At 48.9% G+C, this 24,794-nt stretch overlaps 1 protein-coding gene across 2 annotated transcripts in view; it reads left to right on the forward strand.

Annotated features, from left to right (window-relative positions):
- Positions 1-24,794, forward strand: part of LOC128872228 (myocardin-related transcription factor B-like) — a 236,121-nt gene that overhangs the window by 140,764 nt on the left and 70,563 nt on the right. For both annotated transcript variants that reach the window (XM_054114686.1, XM_054114687.1), the window contains exons 2-4: positions 9,025-9,125; positions 9,220-9,437; positions 12,395-12,585. In XM_054114686.1, coding sequence (XP_053970661.1) covers positions 9,025-9,125; positions 9,220-9,437; positions 12,395-12,585 — 510 coding nt within the window. The remainder of the gene's footprint in view (positions 1-9,024; positions 9,126-9,219; positions 9,438-12,394; positions 12,586-24,794) is intronic.

The raw sequence follows: 24,794 nt of genomic DNA on the forward strand, positions 1-24,794 counted from the left end.
TCCAGCCGGGCCGAGCTGTGCCTGCGACATCAATCATCCTGGCCGTGCTCAAGCAAGACTTTCACCGGCTGTAACCACGACGTCCAGGTAGCTGCACGAAAGCCCGACTCTCGAAGCGTTGCGTATCGACTGTTTCGAGCTTTGATGTGATTTTCAGGGAGTTTCCTCGTTGCAGGAGGAAGTCCGCGTTTAGCGGCAAAATCAGGAAGTTTTTCTCGGAACGCGCGTAGAACACTGGAAGGGATGCAGCGGTGATGTTTTAATCTCTATGTTAAATAGCCTGAAGCATTAACATCACAGCATTCTTGGATCTCTTGCTAAAGAGCTGTTTTAAATGAATTAACGAAATTTTTTGCTTGCTAAACGATTAAGGATCTACAAGCTCGGGTACCTCGAGTAGCCAAGGAACATGGTTGTCCGATGTCTTAACATCTGACACTTCCCGAAGTTGTAAATTCTGTCAGTCGCTAAAGACCCTTCAAGAATTTCGCCACACGAAATAATTATCCGTGTAATCTGCTGAAAGTTACTTAAAAGTTTGGAAGCAGACGCGCCTTCGAAACGGTTAACCTGAACCGTGATTTGCATAGCTACAACGTATAAATACGTATAAACCAACAGGGTAAAACGTGCGCCGATCGGTTGCAAATGCTCTTCGGTCCATTTGCAACCCGACCCCTGTCGCGTTGAATGTTGCACGGCCGATTTATCGCCTGGAATCCTTCGAGGTGGTGAAATCGGTGCTTCGTCTTCTCGGGTCCAGCACAGCTGTCTCTGTTTGCCAACACAGTGCGAAATTGATCGCGCGACGACGAATATAAAGGCGAGGAATCCTTTTTGCTCGGCATCCACGGTTGCGTTGTTGAATAGCGATCGTAAAATCGTTTAAATTGGTTGTAATTTTCGGTCTTTGTAAACACGTTCAAAAGCCTCGGGAGCGAAACTCCGCCAATTGAACGGTGGAACGCTCGGATCGGTTGGGTCGAATGTATCGCCGATCCTTCGGTCGGTAGTCCCGAGTGCTCGAGGATGATTCAATCTGCTCGATTCGCGATCTTTCGTCGGCTTCGCAGCGTTCCGCCCACGGATGTTCGCGATCCACCTGGGAGGAAGGCAAGAGACGAGCAAAACGAGTCAATGATCCAACTGTGCACTGGTAGGATCAACTGTTCGACGATGATTCAGGCAAATCGATCTGCGGCGGACTCTCTTTCGTCAGCTACATAATGTTCCGCCCACGGTCGATCGTCGAGATCCATCGAGAAGAAAAAAAGAAGGAATAGAAATCGTACGATGAGAAAGGACACCCTGACATCGCATCGGTAGCATCGGCCATTGGGTACACGGTTTTGGTTAATAACGATACCACGAAAGGTATGCCGTTGATAGAGGGACGAGCTTTTTTGTCCAATCGCAACGGTGAATCTTCTTTTCTGTGCGCGCTGAATATCGATCGGGATTATTAGCTACGCTTCGTTGGAGGCTGACAGCGGCAGAGCTGAACTCTTCGTCACGAACATCTTGCACGAATCGCTTCTTGTAAAACTTGATTCAACGAGTCGACTAAGTTCTTAGGGAAATACTTTGTAAACTCGTCTCTCCGGAAATCCAGATGGAAATATCAGCCAACGAAAGATCTCGTCAAGCGTCGAGTCTGTCGGCTCGCGAACAAGTGGGCCGAGCATGCGGGGTCGAAAGACAAGAGAGGAAGCATCTGGTCGAACACCCAACGCGACCCACCCACGACCGACGAAAAGGATCATCAGCGCGAAGTCAGCGCGAGCGGCGAGCAGAAGCACGCCGCAGAAGACAGAGCCCGGTGAAAAGTACCATTGATCCAGCGCCATATTTCTCTTGCCTGACTTTATTGAGGAAGGGTGGAGGGTGGGGTGAGAAGTATTGAATTCATCGGTACGCATTGTCGACAAGATATACGAAGCTGGGGGTTACGGGTTAAGTGGACCCTGTACCTCTGGTAAATAAGTCTCCCTGCGCGCCTGTTACCCGTGTAGATGTGTGTTGTCTTGGCCCTTACGTGTCTGGAAAGTGCACGCTGCCGGCCGCATAGGCCAGCCGCGCTTTCACGGGGCAATTTATAATCGTACCGGGTTCAATGGAACCCATGTGGGACGGCCGAGAACAAAGGGACACCCCGTGGAAGCTAGGTGGTTACTCGACGACGAGCACCACCTCCGCGCCGAGCTCGGTTAATCGATGATTAGTCGCTTGGGAGTCTCTCCAGTTTGTTAAGACCATGCAACGGAAAAGAACTCGTGGCCGAGTGAAATATTCGCGGAGCAAAAATGCAGAGTGTCAGCTAGGAATCTCAAACAGCTCTCAAATAACCCTCAACCCCTCGAATCGCCGATTAGTAGCACTGGAAATTTCTCGGTATCCTATATAACAGTTCGACTAGCTGTTCTACCACAACTTAGACCTATTAGGAGTCCCACTACAAGTCAAACTAGATGTTCTACTAGGAAACCAGTACGCCAGATATTCCACTAGACAACCCATTAGGAAACCCACCAGAAATTCCATTGGAGGTTCTGTTAGGGTTCTCGGCCGAGCTTCCTAACCTTGACGACTATAAACGTCGCCATATCTCGAGGAGGCTCGACCCACGACGCGCGAAAGTGTCCCGCGAGAAGACAGAGGGATTAAGGGCCTCGAAAGCGCGAAGCGTCGTGAATCATGCCGGATTACGTTCCATGGAACCCGGAAGCGAATTTATCGCCGTGCGTCGATCCCGTTGCACGCTTTGCTCTCCATTTGGGCGCTCTCTCGACGACGCCCACGGCGTGCCCCGCTCAATAAAAGTTCGTTCATTAACGCAGCTAACTTTCGATCAAAGGATCGAACAAGGCTGGGCAACGTTGTTTCCCGTACGGGCAGAAAAGGGCGTCCTCGTGCGTGGACAGTGTTTGTACGTGAGTTACAGGAACGAAGCACAAAGCGCCGGTTCCAGCCGACCTACGACCCCTCCTCTAATGAGCGGCAAAGCACGGCTATTGTGAGTGCGCCTCTTCCACGCTGCCTTTCTTCTGTTTCCTCCGAGACGCCCTTCTCCTCGGAGCCCTCGCCCTTCGCGTCGCGTTTACTAGCGAGAGCATACGATTATTTCAATGCTACCGGCGCGATAAAGATTCGTAAGAATCATAGATCGCTTGGGAAGCAACCACGAGCCAGTTCCCAAGTCCTGGCAGCTCCAAAAAGGTTACGACTTCTCGAGTACCGAAACTGGTTGCGCGTCGAGGAATCGCGGACGTTGCATAACTGAAAGCACTCAAACAGCCTGAAAGACTGCCACGGAAACCTGAAAGATGAATAGATTTTCGAGTGTCTCCGTTTTCCATGAAATCCGCGGTACTCGAGTGTTTGCCCAGTCATTAAAAACAACACGCACGGATTTCGCATCGAATCGAGCGAGGAGCTGCGCCGTTTCGCCATCGACTGGTAACTGTACGTTGATATTTCTGACACCGTCGATCGGAATCGCGGAGACGGAATTACGTAAATCGAAGCCTCGAGTATAAATGCCAGCCGTTGTGAAGCGTAGACGGTACCCCGGTGGGTAGAAGCGCCAAACATTGCGAAGTAGAAACGTGCCCGCGTTTTCAGGTAGATCCGTGATGCATCCCCGAGTAAACAGTCAGCAGGAGCCAGCGTCGGTAGAAACGTCGAATTCTATCCGACACAAAAGCCGTTCACGAATGGATAAAACGATTAGGTCGGGGCTAGACCAAGCAACAACACCGCCGCGACGGCGTGCGTTGCTTCGACTATACGAACACGAGCGTGAAAATAACAACGCGCGTACTTAACGCAACGTACGCTGAACCTCGTGTACGCGCACGAGCCGGGCTACACACGCATCGTCGGAGAGAAAGAAGGACACGACGAGCACCAGAAGAAGAGAAGGAACGAGCACGTCGGTACCAACTGGGTCGATCTTGATGCTCTATAATCCAGCAGTGCCGCCGACAAATGGAGTGCTAAATAATCTCTCGACGAGAGCGGGAAAAAGGAGCAAGAAGACGAAGGAGTCCCGGAGCGGATCGTCGCTCCGGTAATAAGTCATCGAGGAACGTCGAAGACCATCCTCGAGACATGTATCCCTTCAGGGATCCGGTTCTCCGAGGTAATTTTGGAAATTGCCGCGATTAATTCTGGAAATTGCTAGCATTTTCTCCCGGAATCACGGTGATCGTCGACGACAGGGGCCTGTAGGGATCTGGTGTCGCGATAAGAGATTGGATTCAATATTTATACTAAGGACTTTTATTTGGGCTCGCCAACATCTTTGTAAAAATCTTTAAGAAAGACTAGCAATCGGTGACTAGCAATCTGACCTACATCGGCCTGAAATCTTGGTGTGCTGAAAATCGATTACACCTTAATTTAAATAAATGTCGCGTCATTAATTTGAATAAACGACACGTTCCTCTCGGGCTTATCGTCACAGTTTTATCACCTGTCGATCCCATACGTGACCGTGAAGCTCATTTCAGCAGAGAATGGACTTTTTCCAAAGACTCCAACTATTATTCTCGGCCAAGCTCCGCGATTGATATTAATTCTCTTTTTACACTCGGAAGCGAATCAAAATATCGTAGTAGGAGGACCACGAGAGCGTTTGCAATGTCTATTATAGAAACCAAAAAGAAAACCAAGTTTAAAATTAACTCTATCGCTTCGAGGAGCTTCTCAAGTGGCGCACCTGCATCCGTTGAAAGGTACCAACCGTTTCTAATTACTTCGAGAGCCAATAATCGACGGTTAACGAATACCGCGGACACGCCGTATCCAGAGTCCCGATTAAATAAACATTTATCCGCGACTCGTCGCCCACGAAACGAAAACATTGCGCAGCGACCGGCTAGATCGCAAAAGGAGAAACTTTTCCGCGAAGAGGTTTCCCCGGTGCAACGCTCCGCGAACGGCCGCGTCGATAGTAGGAAGAGTCCTCGCAGCGGCGGTTCTCCGAAAGGGACGAGAACCTCGGAAAAAAGGAGAGAAGAAAGGGGGAAGAGAAATCCCGAGGCGAACCGTCCGCCGTTCTTGCCGGCCAGGCAGACGGCAGCAAAGGGGAACACCCTGTACATGCCAACGACATTCCCGAAGTGCAGCGTGCAGTTTTTCGCGGCTACCAGTGCAGGCCCTGACGAGAGAGTGACTCAGAGCCCCGAGTCGAACGCAAGGGCGAACACGCACGTGCTAGCCTGCACGCACATGCGTGAGCACGCACACGTGGCGTCCAGGCCTATCCATGCACGTGTACATTCGCTCTGTACAGGGTGTTTGCCGCGAAGCAACCGCGACGCGTTGCTTTTCGTCGTTGGTTCGAGGAACGTGGAACGGAGAATCTGTGGGAAACTTGGAGTCTTCCTTGGAAGGCGAACATTCGGATATTTCCGCGGCAAAGTATTGGAGGTTACTTCTTTAAAGGCTAACGGTGCCTTGACGCTGGGTCTAATCGGTAGGAAAGGGAAGTTTATCGGTACGTTCGTGGAAACCAAGATTATCCCGTAAGAGACCTACCTTAGTCTCCTCGTTGCAGATAATCTTCTAGGTGGGAAGATCCTCCAAGGGAAACTTAGATTCACTGAAAAATGTGAACAATATCAAGGGTGATCAAACAGGTGAAGATACGTTAACCGACGTAAATAAATGGAGATGACAAACGAACTTAACCTACTTCAACCTCCTTAACAAGGAGAATAGGTAAGGATCTGGAACTTCAACGAAGTCGTCGCTCATACTACCTGAAACTAGCGATCAAAAAGCGGTGAAGCTCGAGCGTTAGGAGTCGACGCTCCGTCACCTGAAGTAGCTAAATAGAAGCTCTCGGAATTCCCGAGTGAAATCGTAACAGCTGAGTCGAATCGAAAGCGAGCCACCGTGTATAAAACGCACTCAGCATCGCGCGGACGTGTACACGTGTACGTATACTCGCGAGCATGTTCCGCGGACGGGCACGTCGGTGTGCAAGTGGATCGAAGATCGAAGGATCGCGAGCGAGAAGAAGGAGGTGAAGCAGAAGACGACGATGACGGTGACGCGAAGCGGAGAGATCCGAGAGGGACAAGGAGGGTGATCGAAGCGCGAGATTTATTTGGCCGAATTTCGACGGACGACTGATGCCGTGGCCGCTTCCATGGAATGCATTTTGCATTCGGGATCTTCCATGGAATATGTTCTGGGGACGGGTTTGAGGTTTCTGGGCCCGGCTCGATCAGCGAAACCAGTCATCGAGGTTTGTTATTGTTTTCGTGGTCCGTGGACCGTTCTTGCGATCTACGAGCCACGGGGACGAGTTGATCGTGTTCCTGACGACTCCACGAGGACGAGGCTCTCAGGATCCGCCAGTTTTTCTGCCCCAGCGAACTAGTCGATCGTCCTTCCCGCGGTCTGCGTGAAACCAGTAGTGGCAGCTTATTCGGATGATGTATAGGGAACGATACGGAAGGCAATTAGTATTCGATAGGGAAGATCCAAGTCGTGTATCTCTATATTATCGTAATTATGTCGGGTTGACTTTAGAGGAGGCTCACCAGGAACCAGTTGGGAATATTGCCGGCGTTTACATTTCTGCCATTAATATACTCTGGTTTCGCATTCGAGACCAGAATTCACTTTATAACGTTAAGTGATAATATGTAGAGCTCTATCGAAGCTAACGTGTTCGTTTTGCTGGTGTAACGCTTGCGATCGAGAAGATGATAGGCGAAGTTTGTTTGTCACTCGAATAGATCCTCGTGCTGGGTCAGCTATAGCATTTTCAAGCGGATGCTACTTTAGAAACGTCATAATTTTGATCCTCTTACAACTAGTTCCAACTGGCAAACGCGTTTAGAGCAGGAAGAACATTCCCAATGAATCCTGTAGCGCGTTTACATCTAAAAGTCTCACTCGAGCCGATCTAGAACGAAAGACCTTGGCGATAAGTCCTCCGACAGATGCAGCCTGAAAATCCACAACCTTTATCTATTCCAACGGCCAACAATCTAAATCTGAAAAGTATCGCAGGCAATCAGATGTAATTAAGCGTTAGGCGAGATCACCAAGGCATCCTGCGTCTAACTGTGAAAGGTGTCGTTAACCGCAAGCAACAATCCGTGGCGAGGCTGTTACAGCCGTTATCCGATCTAGGCATCACGGATCGGCCGTGATGCATCGTTTCCGATCGTCGTCCCCTCGAATCGGCGTTATTAGGCCGTTGGCATCGGCGACGCTTTTTATGCTCGAACCGAGAGATTCTTAGACATGGGTGGACCACGATATGTCCAGTAAACGACGCTGTACAGCATTTAACTAATGCGTCGGACGGGTTGGGATCGCATTGATCAGTCCGAGAGAGGCTAGATTTATGTCGACGAATGATTCACGGCGTGATTTACAGCGGATTGTCCGGCTCGCGCATACTGATTGAGCATTTATTCCGTTCTACCCGGCACCGCGGCCCACTAATCACTTATCGGGTTAAGGTGAAATCTTCCCTTGCCCCTTCACTGCTCGGGATGCCCTTCCTCTTCCCTCGCGTTCGCCAAAAGCGACCCGTTTCCCTTTCAACCTAACACTGTTTACGTTCTTAGAATATTATTGCACGAAAAATTGAATGTCATTTTAGTTAAATAGGTATCGAAGAAGATGGAATCTCGCATTCCTTTGTACTTAGCAATCGCTACGTTTAGCTGTCGTAAGGCGGAGATACAGACTCCCATTCGATATTCAATCATCCCAGCCCGGCGTCGCCTTATGGGTCCGATCGCTTAACGATGGTCCGCGGAAAAAGCGACGCGCGCAGAAAACTGAGTTTTTCCGCGGTTACTTGAACAGTCGGGAGCAGGGACTGGCCCCGAACCCGTGTTTTCTGTCGGTAAGGAGTCCGAAAGTCCCGCGGGAGCCCTCTTCCTCCTTTTTCCGATCTCCGTTCCCCCCTGGGTCCGAGGCTCGATCACGAAGGCAGGGCACGCGTCTCGACCGTAGAATGTCGTCGTAACGAGGTGTTCCGTCCCCCGTTCCCTCGCCCCAGACCTGGCAGCCCACTCCCGGAGAGATTTCTCGTCCTTCGTCTGCTCCGTGTCCAGAGGTGATCCCTTCCAGCTACGGTCGGCAGGGACGAACGTTTAAATTAGGCAGGGAATCCCGCGGAATCCACGAAAGAAACGATCGGCCGACATTCCGCGAGGTTTTGATACGCCTTCGGGCTATTGGTCGTCGGGGTACCATTAGCCCTTATGCGGTGGGAATGACTCCTAAGGGCCCAACCGGTCAGCCTTCGCGCGGTGGGTCGTACGCTTACACACTCTAAATCCTATATTTAATCGCGTCGAATTCGCCCCGTGATCGATGAGGTCGCCGATCCACGAGGAATCATAGAGAAAAACCTTCTCGCTCAGCCCCCTGATATTTTATTGCCATGACGCGATAGAAGAAGATACGCGGCTAGCATCGATTGGAACGATATCGCAGAAGGGATTTATGTCGTCTTCTGTGAACCCTTTGTCTTTAAATCCTTCTAGTTGACGTTTCGACTGGTTCACGACTTGGCCTATTCTTAATATTCATAAGGGGTCATTTGACCTTCTGCGAAATAAACGTTGATTTAAAAAAAAAATTCTTAACTTATTAAAAGAAATTTAATATTAAACAAGGCTCTGATCTTTACTCTCTAGCTCTTGATATGAACCGTTCACTGTACAAATCGATTAACCCCACTTTTTTAAAAATCTTAAATTTAAGTGTCTAAGCACTTGGTATAGTCATAACTTTTTATATTTGTAACTTTTCTGTACGTTATTCCATCGCAGTTTTCAACTTTTTGTCTTATGGAGTTAATCGATTTTTGCAATGAACGACTCATATAAGACTGTGTATTCTATTTCGTTTAGTTATTGACAACTCATTTACAGGAGTATTGCTTGTGAATTTACGATAAAGATTTTGAAAAAGGTCCTCGTATGCTCGATGTACTCGACGAGTATTCGTTATTAATTCTGACGGTAGCATCGTTTGTTACAGAGTCTGGCCACAGGTTGGACAGCGGCTCCCCGTTCTGGAGGATTCAGCTCGACCAGGATCTTCTGGACACCATCAGCGCTATCTACCCGGAGTGGTTTAAGGTAAGCTGCTTGCCCTTTCCCGTCCCACTTTCGATCGGTGGCCTTCCAGCGTCCTTGAACGAATCCCGGATAACGAGGTACGCTCCTCGTGCAGGACTATACTAACACCCGTGCCTCGACCTCCTCTTCGTCGAGTACTTCCGGCGGTCAGTTGAACACCGAGGGCACCGTGACCGCCGACTCCAGCACCATCCTTGAGCACAAGGTCGCCAAAGGTGATTCCAAGTCGAAGTCCAAGGCGAAGAAAGCGGACAGCCTCAAGGATAAGGAGAGAGACAGGAAGGAAGCCAGGCGCGAATCGAAAGACGAGAGGTGATTATTTCCGCAATGCGTTGCTTGCTACAGTCACGCTTCTCAGAACGCTAGGGAATCCCTCGTTCGATATTTTCTCTCGAATTCAAAATATTTCATTTCCAGTTTCTTTAGAATTACCCTGACAGGTTTGAGCAGCGTGGCAAACGAATAGCGTCGAAATAACCCTATTACTGGAACGAAGGACTTTCAGAAAGCGCACCTTGTCGAGTGACCGACCTTCCCCCCTTTCACCTGATACATATTTTAATACGTTGGCTGCCAGACTAAAACACGTGAAAATTTCTATGCAGTTAAAATTTGTCTCGAAACTGTTGAAGATTAGATAATTTAACGTTTGTCGTAGAATTTAATTTGTAACACCGCCAAACGCACAAGCCCTATCCAAATTTATTTTCATTGTCGCCTCACCTTTGGAATTAATTTTTTTACTTCCTTAATGAAAAGTCCTGTCAGCCATTGCTGGGTGGCGTGGTGACCAACGTGTTAATCAATGGTACAAATGAAACACCCAAAAGAATACCTCTGCGCGGTACTAGCGTGGCGCTAGTGTTCCGTCCTGAATAACTTCCATGGATATTCCAAACCCTATTCCTCGCAAATCAACTCGAAGTGAACAATCTTCGATATTCCAGCTTTAAATAAAATTTAAACGGATAGTAGATAAACCGAAGATAAAATGTTCGAAGTTTCCATAAAATACAGAATCGATCGAGGTCCAATAAAACCCGGTTCAAATGTTTCAGCGCCGCGTTATCGACTCGCGTGAATTCTGGTCGGTCGTTGTGCATCACGTTGACCCGCGAACATATCGAGATAGTCAAGCAAAGGGTTAATATCGGCGTGTAGCGCTCGACGTCGATAGCATTAATAAAGTGGAAGCGCGTCCCGCTTTCGCGGCTCGGGCAGATTATTTCTATTAAGTGGTCGCGCGCACGGCCTTGCGAAATTGGTGACAGCCGCGATAAAACGTGCGCCGTTAGGATACCCGCGAAAACAGGGGTTTCCACGGCAAGGGGCCGATCAACCCGCAATTTACTATCGCCCCGGCCCGTAATCGTTCCGCGAGAGCATAAACGCTCTAACGACCGGCTTCCTATCTCCAGCTGTGACGAGCGCGAATCTCTTCTCACCGCTTTCCGTCGCTACCACCTCGCGATCTTAAAGTATTTTTAATCGACCACCTGTAATTTTATCTGAACTTTCCGCACGGTTACGACGCGTCTTTATCCTCCGCGTGACATTTTATTCGGTCGAATATCACGACTAGGTTTTACGCTCGCTACCCGGCAAGATCGCTGGATCCATGACGGAATTCCGTAGTTCTTTCTTTAGATAAAAGCGTATGTAATATATTTTTTCCTTAACGTTTAAATGCGCACATATTCCTGAATTGATGGTTCGTACCAAGTTTCCTTAACACGTTGTATTCCAACAATTTTCTCGCTCCGTATTTAACATTATTTTAGTTAAAATATTCCCGAGGCTCTTTTTAAACTGGATTCCGGAGTTTCGAGCAGTAGAAAAAGGGTAAAGACGCATAATTTCGCGCGCGAATCGGTGCGTTTCGAGAGGATCGCCAGCGCGGAGAATCCTGCGGTCAGTGCAGGAATGCCTCGAGATAAAGCGTATCGATGTTACATCGCCTGCTATCGTGCACTGTAAATCATTTCGCGGAATACGCGACCAGCGGGATACGGCTTCCGAGATTCGTGCGAGTCCACCGAGCGAGCAACGCCTATAACGTAAATAACGCTCAATAAAGAACGCGATAACGCGGCGCGAGTCGGGTAACAAAGTTGATTGGAGGTTTCGAAATTGCCTCCTGATACCTGTTCTCTGCTAAACGTCGGACGAACGCTTTTCACGCGTCCTTGGTCGACTTCTTTCGACGAGATCGGAGTTACCGGGCGAATAATTCGGATTTCTTTGAACGATAAAAATGGCGTGTATTAATAGCCCCATGCTCGACGTTCCCTGGAAAGTTTGAGAGCAGTTGAGGGTAATATCGATAAGCAGGTTGCAATTTTGTAACACGCGATTACAATTAATTCCGTTTTGAACGTTGTCCATTTCCATTCGGTGCACATTCTCGGATAAACCGCGGGAATAAATTCAGAAAATTATAGATATTTCGGAACACTCTATAAAAATTACTCGCAACGATATTGGAACGATTTCAACATTGTGTCTCGATGCTTGTTATCGAAACGGATTGGATATAATTGGCCCGTTTTGCACGATTGCGATAAATTTTATTACTTTAATTCTCTGTCATCTTTGGAGACATAAAAAGTGGTATACACGATAGTTGAATGCGGTGGCCACGTCATACTAATATTTTTGTTCGAACAAAAATTCATCGTTTTTATTTGGTCCTATCTCGTCACAAGCGCTTGGCCCGAATCTTCATAATTAAGGTGATCAAAAACTTGCTTCCCCATCCTGCCCATTCCAAACCCTCATAAAATTTCATAAATCAAATCCCAATCTCAGCGCTCAAAACACAAGAGTAGGTCAATCGTCGGATCTACCTCTACAAAAACACTCGAAAAATCGACGATTCGGATCTACTAGATCCCCCGTGGAATCGGGTTCGATCGTGGTCGCGTGTTTCTTGCCTCGTAACGAGGGCTCGGTCACTCGCGAGAGGACGGAGAGAGGTTTTCGGCGCTTTCTGATGAAAACGTCCGTCCGTCGGTGGATCGAGTGTCGATTGATCCGTCATTCCTTCATCATCGACAAAAACAGGGCCCGGAGGATGGACCCCGGGACCGATTGACACTCGTTTCGTCGGCGCGTTCTCGTGATCCTCGGTTTCCCCCCATTTGGTCCCCCCCGTTCCTTGGCGTGTTCCCGATCGATCCGTTCTTCCCCCGATTCGAAGCGACGTATGAAAGATTAATTCACAAAACGCGAACGTTTTGCTCGTTTGGTCCGCGATCCCGGACCCGCAGGGACGCTGGAAACGGTAAGAAAGGCACGAAGCCCTCGCCGCAGCAGGATAAAGCGGCGGACGTGGCAGGAAGGAAGACCGCGGGTGTTCCAGGATCAGCCGCGGCGGAGATGGCCGAGGGTAATCAGTCGCCGCCGAAGGCGGAGGTCGACGACTCGCCGCTTCAACACGCCATGGATCGCAACAAGGAATGTGAGTACATTTACATTTTATTGCTCCCTTTTTGCGCACGGCACTGCCCTTGTCGTCGCGCTTTATGACCCTTAAACGAGAACGCAGGCGGACTCGCCCGTTCTTGTTCGATCACCGCCCGACCGATTCCGCGTGTTTTCGTCAATCCGACCGCCGGATCGCGGGTATCGCGATTTTCTGAACGTTGCCGGCGAAGGAATCGTTGCACGCGACGATCGACCACCGTTTTTAGTCCCCCTCGCTGCGCGATCGACGACGGCGATCGTAACGATCCAGGAATACGGAGGATCGCAGGGGGGACTTTATGTCGTTTCGGTGACGGGGTTTCTAGTTCGTTTTGTTTCGCGTCTTTATTGCCCCGAACTGCTAACCAAAGTTAACGCGATGAAAAAGATCGGAGAGTAGCGACATGGTAAAAAGGAGACGAGACTAGAGTGCAAAGAGGCCAGACAGCAGATAAAACTTAAACATTTGCACTCGAGAGGTGACTCTCGGTCATCATCAGGTTTGACGCACTAAATCAATCAGCAATAATGTCTGTTTAGGTTTAATTTCTTTAGAAGTTGAAGTTTCATAAATAAAGATGATCTGATTCTCAAATCTCAAATTAGTTTGCGATCACAAATCGGGCTACATCTTCAAAGTCAATCTAAGCTTAGCATTCGTGGCAATATAATGCTAAAAAATTATCCCGAGTTGCTGGTGGGTACCAGAAAAAAAGCCCTCGAGTGCAAAGGGTTACACTATACTTCGTTAAGAAAAATATTCGATACGTTGATATACTGGAATCGACATTCGATGCATCAAGGTATACCGACCGACTCGAGGCACCTTCGAATCCTAATTACCGAATGAAATGGAACGCACAACCAGGAACAGCACGGAACGCCTGAATACTTTCCAGAGTTTCATACCGATCCGACTTCGTATTCGTTGCGCGCAGCTTGTTAGGCACATTTGGTCAGGCATAACTCGATCGATCACCCGAGTGTCGAAGTCGCTTAAAAATCATCTCGTTCCAGTCGTGCTATCCGACACTGGTTTCTTAACTTTCGCGCATATTAAGAGGTCGAGCGAATAAATAACTCCAGCGAGGAATAAATAACTTCCCGTTGCATCGCTGGCACGTTCGCGCCCCCGATAAGCGATCGATCGATCTCGGCATTGACTTCCAGCGCGCGCGGAGAAGGAAGTGTCGGTCTCGACGTCCGGAATAAACGATGAAATCGGCTAACGGTTCGGTCCGCGACGACGATCGCTTCCGATCGAAGCGTTATTATGCGAGACGCTCGCCCGTGGCGTAACAGTGTTGCGTGCAACGTCCACGTTGCAGTTATCCACGGTGTTTCGCGCTAAGAAACGAGCGAATTCGCGAGCAAGGCGCCCGTAATCGAGAAGAAGCCCTGCGCTCGTGGTCCTGCGCCATTACGGTCGCGTCGGTCTTGTAATCATTCGCTCGTTACTCGCTGTGCCTCCTTTGGTTAGAAATCTTTCTCGAGAACGAGTTGCCCAACCGCGCGGAACTTATTTATTGGGAAAAATAGAATTGACAAAAGGCAGTATTTCATCGGTGCTTTGTTCCAATTAACTGATAAACGCTTCGAAATTTATTGGAGGGTATTTTAACCGCGTACTTTGAATGCGACGATTCTAATTTGATGCAAAAATGCAAATATAGTGATTGTAACGAACTGGAGGGTAAACTTGAAAAATGTGTCAACAGCTTGTAAAGTTTTCCTTTCTTTTTATCAGCTAGCGTGTGTTTATGGCCCCGTATATCGTTTTGCAACGCCTACCGAACTCTGATACACTAATGAGTCAAAAGGCGTCGCATACGCACCGTTGTACAGTAGCAGTTACGGTAGCAGTCCAAACCGTACTATGCAAGGTATTACTGTAATTGCACGCATAATTTGCCCATTGAGTGTTTTATATTATACGAGAACGTTAGACCAGATATACGTGTAATTCTCCTATTAGCCAGTGTATTAATCTGGAACCTATTCGTTATTGGTTTGCAATTATGGCCACTCTCGGCTACGGAACGACCGGTTTTACACGGAGCATACTCGTATGGTACCATTACCAGCTGCGTTTCAAACTCGACATAATGCAGTGACCAAACTACCCGAGCATACTTACACGATAATACGTTTCTTTTTCGAGTCGAGACGGATACCGTTCCGTTAATCTAGGGAAAAGAAAATATAAAAAGCAGAAATATAGAAACCAAAATTACTATAGACTTCCTAACAAAACATGAACCGTGTAGATCATCTGCGACTGAAATCACAACATAACAGTTCGAAGAGTACTCCGCTTGCAAAGAGTTAATAATCATCCAATAGTTTTATGCAATTCTTACCTAGACCTCCCCGCGAAGCTCCCAGGTCTTTCGAAGATCTCTCAATGTCGAAGCGCACGCCACAAATCACGCTGCGCTCTGTGCGAGCATCATCTCTCGAAACCCGTCACGACGGAAAGGTTAACATGGATCAGGATCGCGGGATCCAAGAAAGTTATACCGACCACCGGCGCGAGCTGGACTTAACATCGTCCCGACATCGGTTCGAGCAACACCGCAGAACAACAATACAACCGAGGCAGCAAGCGATAACTCATCGCGCACGCAACGATTCTCTCCGCGGACCACGAGACTCGCTGCGACAAAATGTTGCCGCCGCACCGAAAATTGATTTCGCCCGGGCCAAATGGGTCTCAGTCGGTTTTTACAAGCTCATATACCTTATCCCCCGCAGCACGCGAGCGCTGCCTCGAGCAGGATCGATCGTATAAGTACGTCGAGACGAGGACGACACGATAGTCCCCCGTGGCGAGCTCGTTCCGCGCGGACAATTTTTGTCGCGAGCATCTTGCTTGTAATAGCGAGCAGATCTGAAATAAATACTATCGATCGCTACTGAAAAAATCCAAAGTATCGAATCGTAGAATCCTCCTCCTGAGAAAAAGTATAATACACCAGAACGTTAATTTTTTTTTAAATTAAAACAATATTTTTCTATTTAACCTTTCTTGGTCTGCCAGATGCGTATGCGAAAGCTTTAGTCGCGCGACACGCAAGAGTTACTTACCAGCGACGACATACGTCGTTTTAGTTCGGAGTGACCCTGTCAAGCACGCCGGAAGAGTTTATCGGTGCACCCCACGTGCGATACGAGCGGAGCATTCGGTCGTACCAGGACGATATCTTCGTGTCCTCGGGCACGGTTGCAACATCGGCAACGAATCTACGAACCTCGGTACCCCGAACAGCATCGTGCGCGTGGAGTGCTCCGAGTCCGAGAGCCGGCCGAGTAAATTTTATCGAAGGATTCCGTGCCCACACGGGGCTCGGATCGACCTTAAATTACTCGTGGTTCCCAAGTCGAAGTCGTCTCGAACTTTTGAGTCACACCCGGCCCGCCGTCCAGGCCGCACGGATAATGGCGGTAAAGAAAGATAACTTAGACGAGAAGAAAGACGAGGACCGAGGGAAATGGCGACTATACGGACACGGGAGCAAAAGAGAGAGCGCGAGGGATACTCGGTAAAGTCTCAAATCGGCCCGCACCCTTCTGCCAGCAGAATTTACGATTGTCCACGCGAAAGCGTAGGTAATCGTCGATGATATCACCGTTATAAATAGGCACGCCTCCTGTCTCCCGTATATTTATACCCGCACACAGTCGAGCCGGCGTGCACCTACCTGTCCGCACGAATATTCGCGTTCGAGCTCTCTCTCTTCACCTTTCCGTCTCTCCTGAGTGTTAAGCTCAATTCGCGCTGACGCGATGCTTTCCAAACTTTTCGTAAACCTATCGTCTCGAAAAACAGAGAATCTCTGCGTAAGACATCAAAGTGGATCTGAAAATTCAGTTGTCCCTTGCTGGACCGTGGGTGCTCGACGCTGGCGTCAATGAAACGTGGCACCAGATCGACGTTAAGGACAATGGAAGGCCGTGAAAAACGAAAGATCGCGTTATTCTGAGGGAATGTTTGAGAAAGCAGCGCGTGGAACAGAATACAAATACAAATATCGTTACAACCTATCGACAATGAAAATTACTTCGCAAAGAAAGGAGATTCGTACGAGAAAGACATCGAAGACTTAACTTGCAGCAATCGTCTCTTCTAACGAGACGCGTAACTGCCGAATAATCAGCCAGTGACAAGGACCCTTCCGTTTTACCAGATTCGACGAACATTGTGCCCGCGAGACGCAATAATTCCAGCATTCCGTGCCGCGGGGAACACGTTCCAGCGGCGAGACCCTTTAAAAAACAGGATTCTTGCGGGTTTCGCGAGAGTTGGGCAGCCCGAGCTCGCGCGGGCGCAGCCCCGGCGCCCGGATTCCCCAACGCCTCTTGCGCGCGGAATCGAGCGCGGTCCGTAGCCATCGGTATTCTAAAATTACCTTAAATGTCAGCCAGAACCGCTGGAAACGAGGTCCGAACACGGTGCCGCACCGCGTGTTTCTTGTATCCGCGCGCTCGAGTCGCTTAATAACCGGAGAACGTCGTTACTGAGGTAATTATCAACCTCGAGTACGACCTGGACAGCACTCGCCTCAAACGCATGCGTTATGAGTCGAGGTGTTTGACCATTTTTAACGAATGGGATGACGATACTAGCGTTTTGAATATCAGAGGAAACTTTCATACATATTTGAGAAATGTCAAACAAATTCAATTATATGTAGCACTTACAGCATCGAGCAGCAACATATCGCTCTTGGCTCTTTTTGCGAGTGTATGGAGGAGCGATATATCGCTCCTTGGCACTCAAAGGGCTAGAGTATCATCTTTGAGTATCATTTTTTTTCGGCGCGAAGGTGCGCGCTCTTACAAAGTCCTGTACAAAGTGGCGGGTTCGGGCCGTTAATTATCGCGGTACTTTAATAAATAGATCTTCAGTCGGAAGACGGTAACGCGCGCGGCCCGTTTCTTGCAACGGGCGTTCCAGTCGCTTAATAACCGGAGGGCGTCGTTAGGGGGGTAATTATCGGCCGCGAGTACAAGCCGGACAACGACTCCCCGAAAATACACTCATTACCCGTGGCGAGTAGCGCGGTGGTTTCGTAATGGAAGATTATGTCGGAATTATGCGGCGTGTACCGTGGAGGCCTCCTTTCCAGTCCGTTGGAGAGCCGATAACCTCGCTCGAACGCTTAATGAGACATCTTCATTAATGAAACGTCCCACGCGACGGGATCGTTACCCATTATAAAAGTCTCGAGACGCTCGGCAGCCCGAGAGCCTGTTTTTGTCCCCAGCCGGGGAAATTCAACCGGGGGACATTTTCACCGTCTCACCTCCGCGCAGGGGAAACGAATTTCGTAATGGCCGGCTAATTAGCCGGGCCCCCGATTAAAGCGACGAGATACCTCGCGACTGTTTCCTAACGAAAGAGGCTCCTCCCTCCTTCCTTGCTCGAGCACATTCGGATGACATCCGCGCGCGACAAATTTCGTTCTTCTTCTTGCATCTGGACGATGATCGTTTATCAGGTCAAATTTCATTTGACAGATAACGAAATTAATGTAGATACAGGCGTTTTACTGTGTCGTTCGATCCGTACGCTATTGAATTTCTGCGTTCAAGTATGACTCAATCATAAAACTTAGGTCCAAACTCAGCTATTTCGGTTACTATTGACCTGAAGGTCTCGAACCAGAAAAAATGAAATTTTACCTATTCTTAAAAAAAATTTTTTTTGGTATTCATACATACGGCGAAACCGACAGGTAGACATTGAGAAGGAAGAAATAATAAGTCGACGAGACGCGTCACAGCTGTCTCGAGTGACCAAAAAGTTCGGAACATCGTGTCGGAACAAGGTGCTTCTTCCGACCTTTGGACGCGGGCGGCTCCCGTTGGAAAGGAATCGGCACGTTCCTTGCATTCGCGCTTTTTCCTCTAAGCGCTAAAAGTCGCCCGTTCTCGACTCGGTTCGCGGTCCCTCGGTATGCCTTTGCCGGACTTAATTACATGGTCGGGTTCCCGTAGTCGGACAGCACTTTGAAAAATCCATCGGCGTCCAATTACCAGCCCGGCGACACGAAAAACAGCGTTTTTTCTACGCGCGAGCGCTGTCGCCGTTGCCCACCTCCGTTTTCGAGGGCGAGCGGGCGGTTACGGTGAAATTAATTAAATGAAAAGCAGGATCGTAACTTTCGACTTTCTTGGCCGTAAAAGCACTCGATGTTGTCCTTTACGACCTTGCGCGCGCACAAGACGGCCCTGACTAAATCGTGACACCTTCCGAGCGATGTTAACCCACTTCGCGCGTCACGGAGCCCTTTACTCCAGTCATTTAACTAACTCTTTATCAGAATATAAACAGGGGTTCGCTAGGTTACTATGCGCTTGTTCGTAACTCGATCCCATCCGATATTTTACAAAAACTCGAGTGACCGTTGATTCTGAACGCATTTCAAACGTTTGCTGAGAGAAAAAATAATTAATTTCTCTTCAAAATTCTCTGCCATTCTTAAAAACTCACTGTCGATGTCTTCCATACGAATGGAAGTCGTTGAACTTGACTTTTGCGTCTCACGGACTTACTTTTCGACGTTTATTTATGAAATAGCCGCCCATTGGCGGCTCTAGAGACGCGTGGGTCGCCGAAGTGCTCGAGTCGCTCCTGTCCACGCGTCGAAGTCTCCGGGAACGATACGCGATCGGACACGCAGAAACTCGCCGACGTTTTCTTTCCGTCTATCTCCTCTCCGTGAAATTTCTCCTTAATGTTCGGTGATTTACGACGTCCACCGTGAAGCAGATTGCACGTTTTCCATGGAATTCAGGAAGGTTTCGAATTTTAATGATTCCGATAGCTTCCGTCGCGCGTCTCGCCTCCCTTATCGCGTCCCGTTTCGAACGCGATCGATCTCCGTACTCGGACGATTCGGTTAAAAGCAGCGTCGATTTTTCCGTCGAATCTGCTCCTTCTCGTTCGAAAAATCCTTGGAAATGAAACGCCGAGGATAAGCACACCGTAGAGAGACTTCCCTCATAATCCCACACGTGTCAGGCATAAATTACCTACGCTGCGATCGAATTCACGGATCTAGAATATAGTTCCGACAATCTCGTTTACGTTCTGTCTAATTTATCGCGTGTCGCGCGCGTGTACTCTCGAATTAACTCGGGAACGCGGCGCGGACTTGGAACAGAACGTAACGGTGCGCGTTCGCTCGCTCCGCTCGAGAGATAACCAATCGCCGGGACTGGTCCACAATTCATACGATAGTGTGTAACCGTGGCAAAAATCCGCCGTGGAAGAAAAATCGGAGGCGGACACGCGACGCCAGCGTTCCGCGCTGTACAGGGTGAACCGCTTCGAAGGATTCTTTCGCGGGCGTGATCGCGCACCAACGACGCGCAATTAGATAATTTCGTTTCTTCATTTTTAATGCGCGAAAATACTGCATTCTGGCCAAGATAAAATATCAAATCAAAGACCAAAATAATGCGGATTCTTTGGCGTGCGAGCAAGACAGAGGCCGTTCGTTTATCAACGTTTCGACCGTTACATAGGTCCTTCCGTGTAGACCGATACGTCGAGTTCCAGTGCTGGTCAACAAACATCCCAGGAATCTACATTCTTTCGATCGCTTAATTGTTCCTGTTTCGCGTTATACCCACACCGTTCTAGACCGGACAATAAAAGTTAAGTGGTTCACCCTGTATACCGTTGGACGGCGCGTGCTCGCGTCAAGCCTGGACGCGCTCAATTTCGAGATAGCGGCTTGCTCGGCGCTTTCCATCGTTTCGTAACATCGCATTTTGATAATATTACGTCGATTTTTCACGCCCGCCTCCTCGAGGGATCGATCTCCGGCGTCATACTTATAAATAAATCGCGCGAGCGTTATCGTTGCATATTCATACACATCGACGTGCCCCGGGTTCCCCGTGGGCGAACCGGATCGAGATATGTCGAATCGGAGCCGCGGCTGAAAGTATCGCATTGAAATCGCCGCGGTCGCGCGAACTGCACGCCTCGTCACTGTAAAAATCCACCGACGTGTCCGTGCATGCGTGCGCCGCCCGTAAAAAAAAGATAAAGAAAAAAAAATAAAAGCGATGCACACCTAGCGATGCTTACGTGCTCAACCCACGCACGTAACACGGTGTTTTATAATAGTCTGACGACGAGCCACGTGCCGATCCACCGACAATCGCGCCGACTATTTTCCTTTCGGCCTTTGCTTCTCGTTCGCTCGTTTTCAGCTCGAGGATCAGACTTTGCGGAGTATAGAAATCGATTCTTACCGGTCCTATTATCGCTAAACATTAATTTCGACGTCCTCGCTTCCTTGAGCGCGAGAATCGGCCCGCGTCGCGGGATCGCGACTATTGAAAGGGAATTATCGCGTTCGAACCAGCGGGTGGAATTCGTGCATCGAAACGAGGCGGCGAATTGAAATTCAGTAACCGGTGCGACGGAAAACATTGACGAGAGGAAGGAAGTGACGATCGTTGGTATTCCAAGGCTGTCCCGACCGGGTCGTCGAGGGGCTTCCGAGGAGGAGGGAGGACTCGCGAGGAGGGAAAGAGGCGTCAGAGAGGTCTCTGAGCCAAGGAACTCCGGTGACCGAGTGCTAACGCTGACTGACGCTTAGAATCGTTTCTTGTCCGTCGCCCACGCGCGGCGAATTAAACGGGACATCGTCTCTTCCTTCCGCGACTGTTCGTGCTCGGAGACGCCTAATTCGAGGAGTCCGTGGCGAAATTAAGACGACACTTTTACCTTCGAGCATCCTCCGTCGTTTCCTTTCGTTTCGTTTCGTTAGAAGCCTTCTCTCGCGAAACTACCGCTTGTCATAGGCTATGGAGAAAGACAGTCCCTTTTTATAGTGTCTCGACAGAAGCGGATCTTATTCTCGCATCAAAATTAAATTTAAAAAGTGAACTGGGCGCATTTGTAATCGCGTTGCGTAGACGCAACAATGGTACGTATCGGAACGACAGCCGTGGATTACGTTTCACCGCGACCAAATTCAGGTCGCAACACCTGGGCTGAGAAAACAATAATAAATCACAGGCATTCCCGCGCGGAAGCGAAAGAGGTCGCGAGCAGGCCGCGGCGCGGCAATTTCCCGCGACCTAGGCGTCAGGAGTTCGTCGCAGAAGTCTCTCACGGCTCGTTTCGTCATCGCGACGTTAAGACGCGAAGGCAAAAAGGCAGGCAGGACGGACGCAGGACAATTCCACGGCCCACGCGTCATTGTGGTCGCGGCAAATCGGTCGGCCACCTGGTCTTCGATTCGAGCTCGTCGGAGCGCGCGCTTGCTGGCCTTTCTCCTTCTTCGCTTTTCCTCTCCTTGTCTTGCTCCCTCCACCCTGTCGACTTCCATCGACGTTGTTATTAGACGTTATCGTAACTCCGAACACCTGACGAGATCGCTTGGCTACCTGGAAATATGCTCATTCCCACTGGGTGCACCCGTAACGAGACTTCTATCCTTCTACCGTCGCGGAGTCATCTCTGGCAAGGATCTCTTCCATTTCCCTCCACATCGGTATTCCGCGTAGGAATCCTCGTAAGCAGGTTTCTTTTCTCCAAGCGGATTTCGACTGCTTCGGAGTCTGCGTTTATCCATGCGCCGTGTATTCCGGACACCTGAATGGAATTTGAATTTTCGACAAAGACAATTATCCTTCTGCTTCCGTGTCTCTTAATAAACTCCAATAAACTTTACAAACTTTAAAAAAGTATACACTATTGTTAAACAAGAATCAAAAATAGGATTAAACACAATGAGCAAAACTTTTGCAATATTCTATATCGCCCTGGTTTTCATAAATCGAAATAGATAATGCAAGTGCAAACGGTCGAAGAAGAGCGAAGGTGCACGATAAAAATATGCAGTTGCACTATGGAACTCGCGAACCGGTTAATTTCTTCGCTGAAACCATTATCACCTGTTCCATCTGGAAGATCTAGAATGGCTCGAGAACGAAGTTCGACGCGTTGGGAACGATTTCGTGGAATCAAAGCTGATATCTCCGATGGAGAATCGATGGCTTTTGTTTCCTGAGAGCAATATCCATAATCGAGACACAGTGTTCCTCGCTTCCGTGTGTTCGTTGCCCGGAAAAAAGAGAATCCCCGGTTATGGATCGCTGCTGGACGTCCAGGGGTCCTTGAGAGTCGCGGAACCGTGAACCGCGGAAGGAATAAATACATAGCGTGGTATAAGTAACCAATTATGAAGTTTCCGTCTGACAATGGGTTGTTGAAGTTTAGAAGCAGCTTTGATAGTGGCAGCAGGTGATTTTGAACGCTTCGAATTCCTGTCAGACTTGTTTGCAATCCTTTCGATACCTTCTCAAACTTAACAAATTTTAAACGTGGTTATTTTGGAAGAGACTAGGAAAATTCTTTAGACTTCCACATCGAAATATTTCCAAGATTAGGTAGAAGCAAATTCCTCCGAGTCCTTCAGGATCGAATAAGAATTGCTCGATCGAGGGAAAAACGAAGGGCGAAAGGCGAGAGGCAGGTTACGTTTACGGAGTATGTTGCACCGGGTGGTCGGCAGTAGTGGGTCACTGGGTCTAATTAGGTAATTAGCAATTTGTATCTCGCCTCAATCAGAGCCCTTCCCTTGCGCAATAATCCGTGGTCGGTGCATTCTCGAGGTTGCACTCTCGAGGGAAGTCAGAGATCTCTCCTCGCCGTCATTCGCTCCGGGCGGATCCAATCGCGGTACTCGAGAAAGCACGGCTCAACGACGAGGAACGAAGGCATACAGGATGTACTAAAATTGGTGGTCCTTGAGATGCACGTAGCTGGACGAATTAAAATTCAAAAACATCGAGTACTTTTCTATTCGTTTCTTGAGCGTAGCTTTATTCGTCCAACGATTATTTCTGAAGGGGATTCACATTCGTGTTTGAAAGAATTGCGTTATGGGAAGGTAGTCTTGCATAGTATAAATGTAAATAAATAAAACTCCCTGATAAAATTGATATAAATGTAAGATCCTTACTCGAGGTTTAAATTGTCAATTTTAACACAGCCTGTAGAAGAACAAGAAGAAGAAAACTGTTGAACGAGCGCGTTACTCGCACGCTGAAAGCAACTGAGCCGACCCGTTCGGGCGCAATTACGACAGCGAGAGACGGTAATTACTTTCGGTGCCTTTTTGTCGCGAAGAGGCTCCCGCTGGCGTCGACGAAAACGTCGAACTCGATGACGTTGAGAACGCTCACGGACAGACTCGGGGTCGCAGCGGCGATTAATCGCGCCGTCTTCGAGAAAAATCCGCGAGCGTCCGGCTGTGTGAGAGTGTACCGGCAAATTGGGCGTACTTTATGTCGCCCGGGCGTAATTTACGCATCGTTCGCCGCCTTTTCGCCGCGAGGTAATGAAATGGTAATAACAACGTTGCGATTCGGAGACGAGCCCCGGGCGGCCATCATTACGCCGCTAATGTGGGAAATCTTGGTCGCTGCGGGGAACAAACGCCGAGGAGCAAGCCTCGATCACGTTTAAAACGCTCTTTTAGAGCGACGCGATTTCTGGAGAAAAGAACTTCGAGCCGGACAAGTCCGAGATTCGTAGTAGACAGGGACGGGCAGAATTTAATGCCGTTGATAGTAATTTCTTGACAACTTCTCTTTTTGTAAAATGGTTTGCAAATCTTCCAAGCTTTATATAATATTCTCTGACACTATACGAACATAAATCGCGAAGTTCGCGCAGAAGTCTTCTCGGTATTGAATCGAATTCGTTGAGGTCGATTTACCCGTAATGGCAGCCTTCAATCTCGGCCTTAACCCGATCGTGAATTACCATTAAACGGCGTCGTTTAATTTCACGGTGCGGAGCTTGCACAACTCAAGAAGCAGGCGAGCATCATCTCCTCAAGAACGAGACGCGAAAGTCGCGTTAATTGTACCGGCGATTATGATCGCGCTTACGTGCCCGAAACGTCGCCAGGGAAATTATGGTTTCGCGCCCGTTCCCGGTTTATTAAAATCGTTCGGAGGCGCCCGCTTTTCGAGAAGAAACTCGCCGAACCGTTTCTCCGTTGCGGGACAAACAACTTCCTACGCGGTGTAGCTTACGCGTAATAGCCTGATCGCGTGTCGCAACGCCACGAACGTCCGCTCGGAAGATTCGAGAGTGGATCCTCCTTGATCTTTCCTGTCCGAGCTACGTTCTTTCGGCGATCTTAATTCTGAATTTGCCCCTGA

This window comes from Hylaeus volcanicus, chromosome 2 (assembly GCF_026283585.1).
Source record: "Hylaeus volcanicus isolate JK05 chromosome 2, UHH_iyHylVolc1.0_haploid, whole genome shotgun sequence".
NCBI lineage: Eukaryota > Metazoa > Arthropoda > Insecta > Hymenoptera > Colletidae > Hylaeus > Hylaeus volcanicus.